Source organism: Lontra canadensis, unplaced genomic scaffold (assembly GCF_010015895.1).
Source record: "Lontra canadensis isolate GAN:19392208 unplaced genomic scaffold, GSC_riverotter_1.0 scaffold62, whole genome shotgun sequence".
Lineage (NCBI taxonomy): Eukaryota > Metazoa > Chordata > Mammalia > Carnivora > Mustelidae > Lontra > Lontra canadensis.
Genome location: NW_022631056.1, coordinates 748,389 through 766,647, shown reverse-complemented (window position 1 = coordinate 766,647; position 18,259 = coordinate 748,389). Strand labels below are relative to the sequence as shown.

Here is an 18,259-nt window from a genome sequence, read left to right as displayed (position 1 = left end):
GTAAATAATGCTACAATAAACAAAAGTATGCATATATATTTTTTTGAATTGGTGTTTTCATTTTCTTTGAGTAAACACTCAGTGGTGAAATTACGGGATTATATAATATTTCTATTTTTAATTTTTTGAGTTAACTCCATACTGTTTTCCATGGTGGGTGCACCGATTTACTTTCTGACCAACAGTACCTGAGGGTTTCCTTTTCTCTATATTTTCACCAACACTTGTTATTTCTTGTCTTTTTGACACTAGCCATTCTGACTGGTGTGAGGTGATACATTGTGATTTTGATGAACATTATGGTTTTGATTTCCCCAATGATTAGTGATGTTTAGCATCTTTTCATGTGTCTGCTGGCCAACTGTATGTCTTCTTTAGAAAAATGTCAATCCTGGTCCTCTGTCCATTTTTGAATCAGATCGTTTGGATTTTTGGTGTTGAATTGTGTAAGTTTTTTATATATTTTGGATATTAACCTCTTATTGGATATATCATTTACAAATATATGAATATGTCTCCTTAGGCAAGAAAAAAAAGCAAAAATAATTACTGGGACTAGGCCAAAAATAAAAAGCTTTTAATTTTTTTTTTTTTTTCAAATTTGACAGAGAGAGAGAGATCATAAGTAGGAAGAGAGGCAGACAGAGAGAGGGGGGTGAGCAAGCTCCCTGCTGAGCAGAGCACCACACTGGGGCTTGATCCCAGAACCCTGAGACCATGACCTGAGCTGAAAGCAGAGGGTTAACCCTCTGAGCCATCCAGTTGCCCCAATAAAAAGCTTTTTTGCACAACAAAGGAAACCATCAACAAAACAGAAAAAGCAACCTTTTGTTTTATTTTTTACATTTTTGTAAGTTTCTCTAGTGTGTACTGTAACAGAAGACAGGGAGATTCTCATATCTGTTGCTGCATTCAGTCTTCTGTGATATATTTTTGAACCTGAGAAAAGAACTCTTATAAACAAGGAGATGATAGAATTTTTCCTCCATTACCACAGTCCAGTAATTGGGATTGTGGGAATTGTGAGAATTTTGTTGCAGGAGAAATCCATATTCACACAGATAGGTGGCTGGTAAAGGGAAAGCATCGTAAGACCCCCTGAATGGATTCTGAGGACTTCTGGGCTTCTTGAAATATACTTGGAGTACTATAGAATATTGTTAATCACAGAATGTACTCTGAAGAGCATAAAAAGGGCCATGCTTAATCATGAAAGTATCCCTCAACATGTTTAAGACTTCCAGAATTTTTTTTTTTATTTTGCCCTGAGTTATTTTCTATATGAACTTTATTCTTTTATTTAGTTATCACCTCTTACTGTCGAAACAAGGAGAAAATCAAAGTAGTGCTTTCCATGCTTCCATCTGTGATTTTTCACTTGGGTGTTCTTTAATAAGGGTTCTAATGCTTATGGACATTCAGCTATGAATTAACTTTAGGAAATTACCTGAAAATTATTTACTTCAACTTTTATTTTATTTTCTTATTTTTTTCATTTTATATATATATATATATATATATATATTTTTTTTTTTTTTTTTCTGGTTAGAAAAATAATCCATAGTTGGGGTTGAAAAGTGTGTAATGACCACTGAAGGCAATTTGCCTCTTCAGTCAAAATCATATATACGTTTACTCTTTGAGATATCAATTTTACTTCTAGATAATTAACTAGAGCATTGATTACAGTAGATAAAGATTATAATAGATAAATATTTGGATATTCTCAGGTGACGTAATACATGCCCAATAGAAGACTATTACAAAGAAGACTGTAATTTGAACAGGAGTGAAGAATTTCTCTATGTAGTAACTTGAATATATCCCTTGCATATATTATTAGTTTGAGAAAAGAAGCATGGTACAGAAAAGGGTATATTTTGTAAGAGAAGGAGGAAATATAAAAAAACTGTGTGTTATTATTTGCATAAAATTACAAGCAATTAATTAAGAGGTTAAGGAGGAAAGGGGTAAGGTACTGTCAAGAGGGGAAGGTCAAGAATTTTAATCAAAATGTATTTCACGGGTGCCTGGGTGGCTCAGTGGGTTAAGCCTCTGCCTTCGGCTCAGGTCATGATCTCAGGGTCGTGGGATCGAGCCCCACATCGGGCTCTCTGCTCAGTGGGGAGCCTGTTTCCCCTCTCTCTCTACCTGCCTCTCTGCCTACCTGTGATCTCTGTCTGTCAAATAAATAAATAAAATCTTTAAAAAAAATGTATTTCACTTTCTGTCTCGATAATTTTGACTACTCTAAGTACATAGTAAGCGGAATCATAGAGTATTTTGTCTTTCCGTGACTGGATTATTTTACTTGGTATAACATCCTCAAGGTTCATCCATGTGTAGTATATGTCAGAATTAACTTTCTTTTTAAAGCTGAAGAGTATTCCCTTTTGTGGACGTACCACAGTTTGCTTATCCTTTCATGCATTGATGGACATTTAGGTTGCTTTCACTCGTAAAATATTGTGAATAATGCTGCTGGGAACATGAACATTGCTGTACAAATACCTGTTTGAGACCTTGCTAGCAATTCGCCATGTCTCCTCTTGGAAACTCAAATCTCCAGTAGACTGCAGAGATCCAAGACAGTTACATTAGACAGATTCTGAAATTGCTGCCAGGATGGCTCTTACTCTTTTACCATCTTTTTCAAATCCACCTTTATACTAATTTCTTCTTTTTTTTTTTTCTTTTAAGATTTTATTGATTTGACAGACAGAGATCACAAGTAAGCAGAGAGGCAGGCAGAGAGAGAAGGGGAAGCAGGCTCCCTGCGGAGCAGAGAGCCCAACGCAGGGCTCGATCCCAGGACCCTGGGATCATGACCTGAGCTGAAGGCAGAGGTGCCCCTATACTAATTTCTAAGGGTCACACAGCCTTAAGAGTAAAAACAAGGAAAAGTAAGTAAGAAAGGACCGTGAATCTTAGTTTTAGTAGTCTTCTTCCAAATAGAGGATATACATGGGAATTTATTTGGTGACATATATTTTGCCCAGATCTGATTATCAATGAGTTATGCAAGAATAGCTTTCTTGGGGAGCCTGCTTCTCCCTCTCCTTCTGCCTGCCACTCCTCTCTCTCTGTCTCTCTGTCAAATAAATAAATAAAATCTTTTAAAAAATTATTTACTCCACCTCAATAGCAAATCCAGAACCAATGAGGTAGTACATATAAAAATGCTCTATAGTTTGATCAGTGACTTACAAATTCCCTGAATATCCTGGCATCAGAGCTAGTGAATACCTCTGCAGGTTTTGAATGCTATTATTCTTCAGAATAGTTCCGGAATTACTCTTCAAATTACCCTATAAATATGCAATGGTAATATTGTTCGACAAATCCACACTCTAAGTAAGAACGCACATTTCATGAGCTGAGTCACTGTATCATAAATTGTAAACATTAAGATTTGTCAGTTCTTACAAACCATCCAGCATATGCAGTTTATACTACAGAACAGAAAATTATGATAAAGAATAAATAATGTGTTTCAGTAGTAAAAATAGTAGGACAAGCACTGGAGCATGTGATTCCCCATTTTGAAATGTTTCCATTTACACAAATATAGAAATTTACCCAAATGGAGAATTTTTTTTTAAAGAGTTCATTTACATTGTAATTATCTAATGGGTTAAAATATTTATTGTTGTAATAAAAAAATAGTCATGTGCTATTGCAACTACATTTATTATAACAAAATGAAAGGCATTACATTTTGATTAAAGTTTTCTTTTCTATAATTACAAAAGAAGTAAAACAAGGTACAGAAAGTCAAATTTTAGTGTACTTAAAATGCAGAGTTAATGTCTCAAAAACAGTCCATCCTACTGTAATACTTGTAATTACTATGTTACTTTAGAGACAGCATGTCAGATCATGTCCCTTGTATCTAAATTCATAAAGTCAGAAACTTGATTTATTGTGCTTAATTGGTAAGATACATATCAATTCCTATCCCCACCATCAATGACAATAATACAGCATTAATGCTGACCTGAATGCTATTGTGGAGATATTTAATTAATGTCACACTTCTAAATGCCTGTCTGGTCATGTTGTTTAGGATGTATAAAAAACAATTCTATTAATATAATTAATTTTAGGAATATCATTTTGTCAGATTCAATTGAAAATCATTAAAGTGTGCATTAAAATAAAAATTTATGCTGTGCTTTGATATTTAGCATCTATTATGGATACTATTGATTTATTTATTGCAAATGGTACATTTCAGTAACAGTTTCAACATGTCCAAATGTGCAGCATATATGGTTTTTGCAATGTAATTAGTTAGAAATTGGGGAAGCTTAATTTTAAAATTGAATTGTTCATGAAAATCTATTTCATACTCTCTATGGCTTGAGCAGTTTCTCTTCATAAAATGTTCTATAGTTGTGTGAAGAAATTAAGTGCAGTTAATCAGAAAGAACATTATCGTTTGACACCTAATTTGAAAGCCTTGTCTTGAAGCAGTGAATGATTGCTTATAGAATTACATATGCTGATGAAGACCCAAATAGGAAATCCATTTATGCTCCAAGTAGATCTCAGTGTTGCTGTCAGTCAGGGTGGCATTGTCTGTTTTTCTGTGAGAAATATTTCATAAAAGTATACATATAAATTTGTTAAAATGTCTAGTTTCTCGTTTAGTCTTAATTGATGGGTTAAAATGGTAAAATAACACAGGTGTGTATTATTTAATTATTGTACATTGGAATGCAGGTCAGTGGTCTTAAAGTCATTTTACTGTGCAACCAAGTCCATCTTGTTGATGTAAGTACAGAAGTAAGTGATCAAGTTCTAAAGCTTAGCATTTTAAGAATGACAACAACAAAAACTAAATAGTTCTAAGGAAGTCTCAATGGTGTTGATGAAATGTTTTTTATCTCTATTTAATCTATGTTTATGTCTTTTTTCAGTGCCGCCAGCAATCACAATGCCTCAGAAATCCTTTAATGCCACAGCAGAGAGAGGAGAAGAGATGACGTTATCTTGCAGGGCCTCTGGCTCCCCTGAGCCCTCCATCTCCTGGTACAGGTAGGTGTTATACGTGTACATCCTTCTGGCTTGTATCCAGAATCAATGTCATGGAAGAAAATTTCTGATCTTATTTTATCAAGAATAAAGGCATTCTTTAAAATTTTATTAAAAGATTGTGGTGGTTTTGTTTTCAGTTAAATTGGTTAGATTAAATTGTTAAAGAGATTAACAGAGTGAATTAACCCAAGTCAAAGGCCCACTAATCAGCTGGTTATTCTTTGTATAAGGCATGTTTCTGGCCAAAGTGTGCCCAGAAGCCCATGACTAATTCAAGCACGTTAATGTTACTTCTAGAGAGTATCTAGAAATAGGAATGCTAGTATTAATAGCATCACCACTGTGTGTATATAAAAATCATATTTTATTAAAATATTAAAATGTAATTGTATGTTTTATTTATGTACCATATTATTCAGGAAAAAAGCTAATTATGTACAGTTAAATTTCCATAAATGTAGTGTCATTTTTTAAAAATTTACTTCATCAAAAGAATAAACTCTCTATTCTAAATCTGTTCCTTGACAGTTTACTTTTATATATTTCTACAGAATTTTTAAATGTTACTTGATTTCTATTAACATCAAACAGATATCAACATATTTCATTCTTTTTAAAAATTTTTCATCAGCTTTTTATTAATTGACTTATATTATTAAATATTTTGTCTCTAATTATTTAATACTAATTTGATTCTGTCCATGTTTTTTATTATGTTCAGTTAGCCACTGTATAGTTTTTGATGTAGTGTTCAGTGGTTCGTTACTTAAGTATAACACCCAGTGCTCATCACAGCACATGCCATCCTCAATACCCATCATCCTGTTACCCCCTCCCCCCACTACCTCCCACTCTGAAACCCCCAGATTGTTTCTTGGGGTCCGGAGTCTCTCATGGCTAATTTCCCTCTCTGACTTCTCCCCCTTTGGATTTCCCTCCCTTCTACTATGGTCCTCCATGCTATTGTTTATGTTCCACATATGAGTGATACCATATGTTGTCTTTCTCTGCTTGACTTACTTCACTTAGCATAATCCCCTCCAGTTCCATCCATGTTGATGCAAATGGTGGGTATTCATCGTTTCTGATGGCTGAATAATATTCCGTTGTGTTTATATACCATTCATCTGTTGAAGGGCATCTCAGCTCCTTCCACAGTTTGGCTATTGTGAACATTGCTGCTATGAACATTGGGGTGCACATGCCCCTTCTTTTCACTATGTCTGTATCTTTGGGATAAATGCCCAGTAATGCAATTGCCAGGTCATAGGGTAGCTCTATTCTTAACATCCTGAGGAAACTCCATACTGTTTTCCAGAGTGGCTGTACCAAGCTTCATTCCCACCAACAGTGTAAGAGGGTTCCCCTTTCTCCACATCCTTGCCAACATTTGTTGTTTCCTGTTTTGTTAGTTTTTCCCATTCTAACTGTTGTAAGGTAGTATCTTATTGTGGTTTTGATTTGTATTTCCCTGATGGCTAGTGATGTTTAACATTTTTTCATATGTTTGTTAGCCATTTGTATGTCTTTTTTGGAGAAGTGTCTGTTTATGTCTTCTGCTCATTTTTTGACTGGATTATTAGTTTTTTGAGTGTTAATTTTGAGATGTTCTTTATATATCTTTATAGATCTTGGATATCAGCCCTTTATCTGTAATGTTATTTGCAAATATCTTCTCCCATCCCATGGGCTGCCTCTTAGTTTTATTGACTGTTCCCCTTGCTGTGTCCAACCTTTTTAACTTGATGAAGTTCTGAAAGTTCATTTTTGCTTTTGTTTCACTTGTCTTTGGAGACATGTCTCAAAGGAATTTATTGTGGCCAATATCGAAGAGGTAATTGCCTTTGTTCTCCTCTAGGATTTTCATGGATTCTTGTCTCACATTGAGGTCTTTCATCCATTTTGAGTTTATCTCTGTGTATGGTATAAGGGAATGGTCCAGTTTCAATATATTTCATTCTTTTGGGTTGTGGCTCTAACTGTTAAAAAGGAGACAATTAAATTTTACAAATGGACAATCTTAAAAATGCATCTTAGTTACTAATTCTGGTTACCACTCAGGCATAACTACAGATATTTACAGAATCTCTTCTATACTTCATGAACCAAATAGTTTAAGAATAATCACAAGAAAACAATTAGTAGAAATATATTTGTATTGACAAAAATTAGCCATAGTGAGGATTAGATTTTTTAAAAAACTTTTTCAAGAAGAATAATTACAACCCAATTCCCTTTTTTTCTATTAATTCCTGAGCACTTACTGATATTCTGCTCCTTTCAAACTCTTATCCATTTAATACAGCACATAGCAATAAACAAGATATTTCTTCAAATAAGGTAAATAGATGTTCTTTGCAAACATTAATTCCTTTGTGACATACTGTTGGTATTTTCCAAAGGATTACAAATCAAACATGAACATATTCACCCCAGATAATGATCATGTATCTCTGAGACTTCTGGTTTCTGGTGTGTACCCTTAAGAGTCAATATTACATCTAATTGCAGCACAGAAAAGCTCTTAGATCATTCATTACAATGAACAAATATTGTTCTAGAATCTCATTCTCATCATTTTATCTTTCTAGGGAGACTTCCTTCTGTTTAGATTTCTGTCTTAAAGTTCAACATTTGTTCAAAATTCTCATATTTAAGTGGATACATAATTATCATACAGGCTAGAATAAGTCAAATTCATAGGTTAATATAGTAAGTCATTTAAATCTGTATTTTTTATCTTTACATCTTCATATAGCATTTGTCTCATCCCTTTAATGGTACAAATAATTGTTCCATTCTCTAGATATTTAATGTATAAAAGCAGAATGGGAGTATATGGTAATAACATAGAAAAAATTAAAATTAGTTTTTATTTTGACATTTATATATGTCATATTTATATATGTGTATATACAATGTGTAATTATAATGCTTATTATTTTTTTCTTAAATATTTGGAAAATTTTCCAGTGAAACAGCCTATGCTAAGACTTGTGTAAAGGTTTAACTACAAATTCGAGTTCTTTCATAGATCTAGGTTTATCCCAGTAATATCTTTGACTTTAGTGGTCTCTGGTGATATCTATCTTTCCAGCAATTTGTCCATTTCATTTCAGTTGTTTTTACTAGCATATAGTCATTTACAGTATTTTCTTATTATACTTAAAATTTGTGCATTATCTATATTGATCCTTCCTCTCTCATTCTGATAACCTGGTCACTGGTTATTTGTTCTGCTCTTTTTTCATCCCGATCAGTCTAGAAAAATGTTTATGAAAAGAACGATCTTTTCAATGATCAGCTTTTGTTTCACTTATTTTCTTCTTGTTTTTCTATTTTCTAATTCATTGATTTCTGCTCTTATTTTTATTTTTGTCTTCCTTTTTTTTACTTTTTGTTTAATATTCTCTTCTATTTTTAGTGGCTCAAAGTGGATACATACATCATTGATTTCAATCATTTATATTTTTCTAATATAAGCATTCATTTTTCCCTTTAACAATGCTTTAATTGCACTGTACTAATTTTAATATGTCACAGTTCCATTTTTGTCCAGTTCAAATATATTTTTAAAAGATTTTATTTATTTATTAGAAAAAGAGAGAGCGTGCATGAATGCAAGTTGGGGGAGGAGCAGAGGGAGAGGGAGAAACAGGCTCCCTGTTGAGTGCAGATCCTGATGCAGGGTTTGGTTCCAAGACCCTGAGATCATGATCGGAGCTAAAGGCAGGCCTTTAACTGACTGAGCCACCCAGGCACCCCTTATTCAAGTATTTAATTTTTTTTTCTTGTAATGTTCTCTTGTTTGTTTCAAGTTTTATTTACATTACAGTTAGTTAACATATGGTGTAATATTAGTTTTAGGTATAGAATTTTAGAGATTCATCACTCATATATAATAGCCAGGGCTCATGACAGCAAGATACCTCCTTAATATCCATCACCCATTTAACCGATTTCCCCTCACCGCCCCTCTAGCAACCTTCAGTTTATTCCCTGTAATTAAGAGTCTCTTTTGTGGATTGCCTCTCTCTCTCCTTTACCTCCCTATGTTCATCTGCTTTGTGTTTTAAATTCTATCTATGAGTGATATCATATGGTATTTGTTTTTCTCTGATTTATCTCCCTTAGCATCGCATACTCTAATTCCATCCACATCATTGAAAAATACAAAATTTCATTTTGATGGCTGAGTAATATTCCATTGTACTATTTCTTTATCCAATTACTCTATCCTTTCATAAGACTATGGACATCTGGGTTCTTTCAATAGCCAATAATTTGGCTATTGTTGATTTTGCTGCTATAAATATCAGGATACAATTGTCCCTCTGTATCAATTCTTGTAACATTACTTTTGACATTGGTTATTTAGAATGTTGCTGATTTTTTTCCAAATATTTGGGTATATTTCATATGTATTTCTGCTACTAATTTAAAACTAAATTCCTTAATTGTTAGAAAACATACTTTGTATGATATCAATTTACTTAAATTTATTAGGTCTCACTTTATAATATTTTCAAATGTTCTGTTTGCACTTGACAAAATACATGTATGTGTATATGTGTATATATCTATACAGAGATAGATAAATAGATAGATATTCCACTATCATATGGAGTAGTCTCTAAATATCAAATAGGTCAGCTGGGTGATTAGTATTATTCACATCTTCTATATCCTTACTGATTTTACAACTATTATCTCTTTCTGTTCTCAGTTCTCTCTGCTTTATTCCATGTCTTTTGAAGCTCTGTTATGTGTTTAAACATTTATCAATGTCAGTATTATAAACATTATTAAAGAAGTTGTTTAGGAATAAAATGATACCAGATAGAATTTTGAGTTCTTTTTTCTGTTTTCAAATTTTATGTCTTTAAGTTTATTAAAATATATTGCTATATTTTCAAATTATTGATTTTTTTCTTTAGCAATATTAAACTGCTCTCAAATTTACCAGAGTATATTTCATCATTCTATTTTTTATCTCTATAAGTTTGATGAAGGACTTTATTTTTGAGGCAAAATTGGTATAAGGTATTATTAGTTTCAGGTATACATCATAATAATTTGATTTTCTGATACATTACAATGTGATAACAACTATAAGTCTAATTACCATCAGTCACCATACAATGATTTCTCTTCACCCATTTCACCCATCCACTAACTGCCTTCCCCTTTGACACCCACCAGTCCATTGTCAGTATCCAGGAGATTGTTGTGTTTGTTCAGCCTTTTTGTTCTTTAGGTTTTACATGCAAGTAAAATCATACGGTATTCATCTGTTACTGTCTATTTATGTCATTTAGCATAATACTTTTAGGGTCCATTTGTGATGTTAGAAATGGCAAGATTTCTTTTTTTTTCTATGGGATTTTTCCAGTTTTCTTTTTGTAGTTGATTTCTATTTTCCTATCATTGTGATAAGAAAAGATGCTTGCTATGATTTCAGTCTTCTTAAATTTATTGAGACTTGTTTTTGGCCAAATGCCACTTATCGTGGAGAATATTCCATGCACACTTGAGAAGAATGTGTATTCTGCTGATTTTCGATGGAGTGCTCTGTATATATATATATATATATATATATATATATATATAATGTCCATCTGGTCTAATGTGTTGTGTAAGGCCAATGTTTTCTTATTGATTTTCTGTCTGGATGATAGATCTATTGGTGTAAATGAAGTATTAAATTCCTCTACTACTATTGTGTTGTCAATTTCTGCCTTTAGGTCTGTTAATACTTGCTATATATATTTCGGTGCTCCTATTTTGGGTGCATAATTATATATAAACATTGTATCTTCTTTTTTGAATGACCCTTTTATCATTACATAATGCCCTTCCTTGTCTTTATATTATATTTGTTTTGTTTTAAAGTGATCATTTTGTCTGATATAAGTACAGCTATGCTAGCTTTGTTTTCATTTTCATTTGCATGGAATAGCTTTTTCTATCCCTTCACTTTAAATCTCTCTGTGCCCTAAGATCTGAATTGGGTCTCTTATAGGGAACATATCAATAGGTCTTGTTTTATCCATTCACCCATTATACGTCTTTTTGATTGGAGAATTTAGTCCATATGCATTTAAAGTAATTATTGATAGGTATGTACATAGTGCCATTTTGTTAATAGTTTTCTGGATGGTTTGTAGCTCCTCTTTCTTCCTTTCTTCTCTTGCTCTTTTCCCTTGTGGTTTCATACCATTTTTTAGTGTTATGTTAAGATTCTTTTCCCATTATCTTTTGTGCATCTACTATACAGGTTTTTGCTTTGTGAAGCACACATATAACAGACTGTCTGTATAGCAGTTTATTTTAACTTGTGAGCATTGTAAATTTTGAATACATATTAAAGACTCTAGATTTTTTCTCCCCTACCACATGTTTTATGTTTCTGATGTCATATATCTTTTTATTTTGTGTATACCTTAACAAATTATTGTAGTTTTAGTTTGTTTTACTACCTTTGTCTTTTAAACTTCATTTTAAAATTTTAAGTGGTTAATCTGCTCCTTAATATATTTGCCTTTTCCTGTCAGGTATTTACTTTCATATGTTTTCTTATTATTAGCTAGTACTTTAGCTTGAGGAAGTACCTTTAACATTTCTTGCAAGGCTGGTGTAGTGGTGTGAAATCCTTTAGCTTTTGCTTATCTAGAAAACTCTGTCTGTCATTTATTCTGAAGGATAGCCTTGCTGGGTAGAATACTACTGGTAGGAAGTTTTCCTTTTAGCACTTTGAATGCACCATGCCATTCTCTTGTGGCTTACAGAGTTTATGCTGAAAAATCAGCTGATAGTCTAATGGGATTTCTTTATATGTACCAAGTTATTCTCTTGCTGCCTTTAATATTTTCTCTTTTTCTTTAACTTTGACATTTGAATTATAATGTGTTATGCTGTGTAGCTCTTTGGGTTCATCTTTTTTGGAACTATCTGTGCTTCCTGGAATTGGATGTCTATTTCCTTCCCTAGGTTGGTTAAGTTGTCAGCTATTATTTCTTCAAATAAGTTTTTTGTCCCTTTCTCTTTCTCTTCTCCTTCTGGGACCCTATAATGTGAATGTTATTCCACTTGATGTTGTTCCAAATGTCCCATAAGCTATCTTCACTTTGTAAAATTATTTTTGTTACTATTGTTGTTGTTCCTTTTGGGTGAGTTCCACTGTCCTGTCTTCCAGGTTGCTGATCTGTTCTGCTTCATGCAAGCTGTGGTTGAAATTCTTTAGTGTATTTTTTTTTTTCAGGTCAGTTTTTCTATTCTTCACCTGCATGACTTCTGTTTGATACTTTGTTATATTTTCTGTCTATTTGATGTTCTTACCGTGTTCATCCATTCTTTTTCCAATTCAGTAAGCATCTTTATGACCACTACTTTGAACTCTTTGTCAGGTAAATTACTTATCTCCATTTCAACAAGGATTTTTTTTTCCTTTTCTGGATTTTATGTTGTTCTTTTTTGGGGGGCATATATTCTTGTTTTCTCATTTTGTTTTTCTTTATATTTCTGTTTCTGTGTATGAGGTACAATAGCTATCTTTCCCATTCTAGAAGGAGTGGCCTTGTGTAGGTGATGAAACTTTTTGTTCAACCTTGCCCTAATTCTTGGATGTCTCTTGAACTTTGTGTTTACCTACACAGTCTGATTTATTCTTAACTGGTGAGAGTACAAGTGTGGAATGAACAGGTTGGCATAGTGGGGTGCAGGAAGATATAGCATGTGGGCAGGGTGAGCCTGCTGCCTTCAGAGAGGCTATGGGGGAACCCAGAAGGACCCCAAGATAGGAGGGAGCTCACTGGCAATAGTAGGGCCACCAGAGCTTGTGGAAAGGGCAAATCAGGCAGCTGCATCAGGGCTATAGGATTACAGCTACTACAGGGCTATGTGGGGCAAGCCCTACAGTACTAGCAAGGTTGAATGAGAATGCACAAATGGTGCCACCAGCATCTTTTCCCCTGGAAAATGTTCTACCAGACACCTGTGTCTCCAGCACATGCTAACGAATATCCACTGCATATAGAACTGTGCTTTCCAAACTACCTTTATTGTTTTGTTTTGAGATTCCTGGGGTAAGTCTGTAAGACCTTTAAAAGCAACCTTTTCATTTCTCACAGCCTTTTGGATCTCTAACATATAATCCCTTTTGCTTTGTAGAATCAGATATTTTGGGTGTTCATCTCTCCAGTGTCAACCCCAAGGGTTGGGGTGCCTGATATGGGGTACAAGCCTCTCACTCCTCAGGGAGAAACTCCAAATTTGTGATGTTCCTCCAAATTGTGATTTGCCATGTTGACAGTAGGAATTTTGGCAAGATTATATTTCTGCTTCTCTTACCTGTCTCAATCCTTTATCCTTTGTTGTGGAGAAACTCTTAAGCTAGTTTTCCTGTATTTTTCAAGGGGAATTGATCCTTGCATAGCTGAAGATTTGGTGTGTCCATGGGAGGAGTTGAGTTCAGGATCTTCCTACACCACCATCTTGAACTTCCCCTCCATTTACTCAATATTTATTATACATTCTATGATAGAGGACTTTCTCTTTCCTCTTACAAGCTTATAGCTCATTTTTACTTTCTTGAATATATAGAATATATTCTAATAGTTATTTTAACAATCTTTTCTCCATTTCTATCATCTGTGTCATTTCTGGATCTTTCTAATTTATTGAATTTTCTCCTTGTTATGTGTCATATTTTCCTACTTATATACTAGCCTGGTAATTTTTGATTGAGTGCCAGGTATTAATGATTTTATGTTTTGGAGTACTGGATAGTCTTGTACTCTTACTCTGTTTTTAGATGTAGGAGGTAACTTGGGATGTGTTTGATCATCTGAGGATTGATTTTAGATTCTTTTAGTGGATCCAGAGCAAGCTTCATCCTGGGGTCAGCTTGGTTCCATTATTGAAGCAATATTCTTCTAAGGAGGTGACTTAATGTCCTGCATTTTAGGTCTTTTTACCCTGAGTGACTGAGAAGCAAATTATTCCTGGTTCTGGGATTGCTGTGTTTTATCTTTTCCAGTGGTTCTTTGCCTATGTTGGGAAAGCCTTTTTGGCATGGAGTCACAAATCAGTAGTTAAAGATTGGTTGGAGATACACTGCATATCTCTCTTCCCTCTTTCTTGTACAGTTGTCTTTTCTTATATTATCTGGTTCACAAATTCTATCTACTTTAACCTCCTCCAACTGAGAACTCTGCCTGGCTGTGCTTGGGTTCTCCCCCTACAAGCTACAGACTTGAAACTCTCCTCACATAGTAAGCTATGGTGGTCTTAAGAGGTCACTATTATGAGCTACTTTTTTATTAGTGTTTAAAAACTGTTAATTAATCAGTGCCTATTGTTTGCTCTTTACAATGGGAGGGTAGATATGGTCCCTGTTACTCCATTATGCTTAAAAGTGGAACTATCCTCTCTTCTTTATTATCTCCACTAATTCCCTGATTCTAATCCTTATTTTCTCATGCCTAGAAAAGGGGTACTTAGAGAAGTGGTTTACATTTTAAAGTATAGGCTTACAGAATTCCATCAGAATTCTTTGGGAATCTTTTTCAGACATGGGATTCCTCAGAAGTAGAGTGTGATTAATAGCAAGTGTATTCTATATCACAAGTTTATTAGGAGAGTGGTGTTAAAGAGCTATTACTTTGGTTATATCTCTTGCTGATATCTTTAAATTGAGCTTTTGAAGGAACGATAGTCTTTACACACAGATTTCCTCTAAATCTCTTCACGATCTCCCCATTCACTTCAGATCCCAAATCATACTTTTTTTTTCCCCATGAAAATTTCTGGAGTATTTTACCCATCATCTTTTTCCTTCTGTCCTACTATAGTATATCCCTCCTTGTCCCTACCTAACACAAAAAAAGTTATGATAAATTCATTAATGGGTTCTATCTTATCTTCAGTTACTGCTCTTAATGCCAATCATGTTACAAATTCTTCATGATAGGTAGCCAGGTCTCACTCATTTCCTATACTTCAAACATTTGGCATGATATTCCAAATGAGGTAGGAAAATAACTCTCTTTGTCAGAAAGAACATTAGAATTTAGTTAATCTACTGCTTATATTACTATGTAAATCTAATTTTCTTCATCTATGATTTCAGGGGTAGGAAAATCATATTTACAATTTTAGTTCTCTAATATGTGAATGAAGGTAAGAAGGACAATGGACATATGAGCTAATTGTGAGTTTTGAGCCAAGTTGAATATATAAGGAAAGTGTCTTATAGGCCATAAGTTGCTTAAACTTCTAGAGTATTATTATTATTGTTATTGTTGTTGTCCTACAAATTATTACTTTCTAATGATTAGAGTAAGAAATATATTGTATCACTAATTGCTATGAAAATTCTACTTATACATTATATTCTTGACAAAGTTGTTGAAACATTATTTTTGGATGTTATAAATTTTAGATTAATAAAAATATGAAAAGAATATTAAAAAATACAGAGAAATACTATATAGGTAGTATTAATATTTTATAGACTACTTTTGCACTCCACTCTCATGCAATTTTTGTACATTTCATGATATCTTTAGAGATGTCAATAGAAATGGGAAAAGTGGATATTAAATGAGCCATAGAAGGATAAGTATTATATTAGGATATGTGCCAATGCTTTCTGGAAAGTGAAACCAGAATTCACTGGAAAGATCATTTAGGGTATTGAAGAAATGTTCTCTCTCATTCTAGGAAATATTTGTTATAATTGTTTCAAAGATTTTTTTCTTTTCTTTTTTTTAAATTTAAACTTGTGTGGACAAATATATATCCCATCCCCTAAGGACAGATCCTAAACGTTTTACATTAGTGGGCCTTACAATCAATTCAGTCCTTCAAAATACCATTATAAGAAATAGAAGGAAAACTAAAGGAGAAAGAAAAAGAGAAGGAGGAAAAGGAAATGTAAATAAACTAGAACAGAAGGGAATAGACAGTATAAGAAGGTTTCACATATATTAAGGAGAATTGTAGAAATTACTTAAGATTTAAGTATGTTTAAGACATTTCTTACTGTAAGTTATAGAAAAAGTTTGAAAGACTTTTTTAAATAGATAACAAAAACTGGAAATGGAGGAGAGTGAAGACTGTTTCAACTCAGAAAGAACTTGGAAAATATTGAAAATTATTTATGTTTAAGAGGAAACATATTTAAGAATGAATAATGAATTAAATCATCATACTCAGGATAATTTCTCTAACTGCATTTGCCCATAATTGTTTCATTTTACCCTCTTATTGGTAGTGATTATTTGCAATATAAATTGGTAAAATATTTAAATTGAGTTTATTTTGAAACTGCTATAGAGGATGTTTCCATAGAAAGTCTCTTAAATGTATCCTAGGTACCTAGCAAATAAATATGTGTTGACTCACCGATACAAAAAAGTGTATATGGAATTAAAATCAGCAGCACAATTTTTTTTTTTGCTAATAAAGTAAAAATTGAACCAATGTGCTTATTTTGCCTAAGATCAGTGTTAAGATTTCAACATAGCTCAAATATTATTCTTGATTCTGAGTTTAAGCAATTTTCAATTATAATTTCAATATCTAGTAACTTGAATTTTACTGGATTACTAAAAGTATACTTGTGATTGGAATATAGCTTTGTCTATCCAAATCCATGTAATGATTGACAACTACCGATCAAAAAATTGAATACAATCTCCTCCTGAGTTATGAAGTCAGATTTATGAAGATCAACCTCTGCTTTCTTCTTTAGGAATGGCAAGTTCATTGAAGAAAATGAAAAGTACATACTGAAGGGAAGCAATACAGAACTCACTGTCAGGAACATAATTAATAGTGATGGGGGTCCTTATATCTGCAGGGCCACAAATAAAGCAGGAGAAGATGAAAAGCAGGCATTTCTCCAGGTCTTTGGTAAGTATTATAGCATAGTGGTTAAAATTATGATATCTAGAGGGAAGTCTGAGTCAAATTCTACTCTGTCACTTATATGTCATTAACTTTCTAAAATTAAATCTGTTTTCTCATCTGAAACATATTTTAGCATTGCAGCTACCAGATAGAATTATTTGAGGAATTACATGAAATATGAATGTATATTCTTATAAAATATTGGATGACTAATAACAGAAGATGGAAGAAAATTCCTTTAAATTACACATAACTGGGATCTGTTATAACTTATGGATCATTTATATTTACATATATATATATACATACATATACATATATATATATATATATATATATATATATAGGTTGGTCTTCATAAATCTTTATGTGACACATGTTGAGATTAGTTTTACTTTTAATATACTTCAGAACAACACATCTGTAAGCTAAAATTAGGAAATATTGACCTGTAACCATAAGAAATTACTTTTCTTCATTCTATTAAAAGGGTATATAATATGAATATCTTTCATATTTACCAAAAGCTGTATTGTTTTCTTTGGGGAACTTACAGAAAGTGGATAAGGAGTAAGGTGTTTGTTTTTTTTTAATTGATTTAGCTTCCATTATGTTTGTAAGAAGAAAACCAGTTTTACTTGTGTATTTGGAATATGTCATTGTCTTTAAAAAGCACAACACAAAATTATATGCATTAATAACATTTAATATGTTTTCTCCATTTTTCAAAACACTGTTATCAAAATTCTTTCACAACAAAAAGAGGAAGTGGGAAGAAAGGAAGGAAAATTCTGTGAGAGTAAGAAGGACCATAGTTCATGTAAAGAAAAGAGTAAATAAACTTAAAATTGTTAGAAATCATAAAAAGTTGTTAACTTATTCTAACAGTATTCACCACTTAACAAGATTGTTCTCTTTAGAACCTACACTAAATAAATATGACTCAGTATAAAAAATTATTAATTACTAATAATAGTTTCTGAGATAATCCTAAAGAGTAGATATTCTCAATTTACATCAGAGAGCCATTATGAAATACTAATCATTTTTTTATTAAGATGGCAGTGAGTGAGAACAAAGAGATAAAAGAAAGATTCTAATATTTTCATCTTTTCAAATGGAAAATACTTCATGATATGCTACATCACTGTTGTAATCACTTTTTTATAGTAACACTAAACAAATTTGCATTGTGCTTGAAACAAAATCGAATATATATAGTAGAAATCCAACTAAATCCATTAAAGTCAATGGAATAAACACTGAATTGTTAAAAATTATACATTCCATATTTCCAATATTTGAA

At 32.7% G+C, this 18,259-nt stretch overlaps 1 protein-coding gene across 2 annotated transcripts in view; it reads left to right on the top strand.

Annotated features, from left to right (window-relative positions):
• Positions 1–18,259, top strand: part of NCAM2 (neural cell adhesion molecule 2) — a 514,069-nt gene that overhangs the window by 326,254 nt on the left and 169,556 nt on the right. For both annotated transcript variants that reach the window (XM_032877992.1, XM_032877993.1), the window contains exons 6-7: positions 4,923–5,040; positions 16,796–16,956. In XM_032877992.1, coding sequence (XP_032733883.1) covers positions 4,923–5,040; positions 16,796–16,956 — 279 coding nt within the window. The remainder of the gene's footprint in view (positions 1–4,922; positions 5,041–16,795; positions 16,957–18,259) is intronic.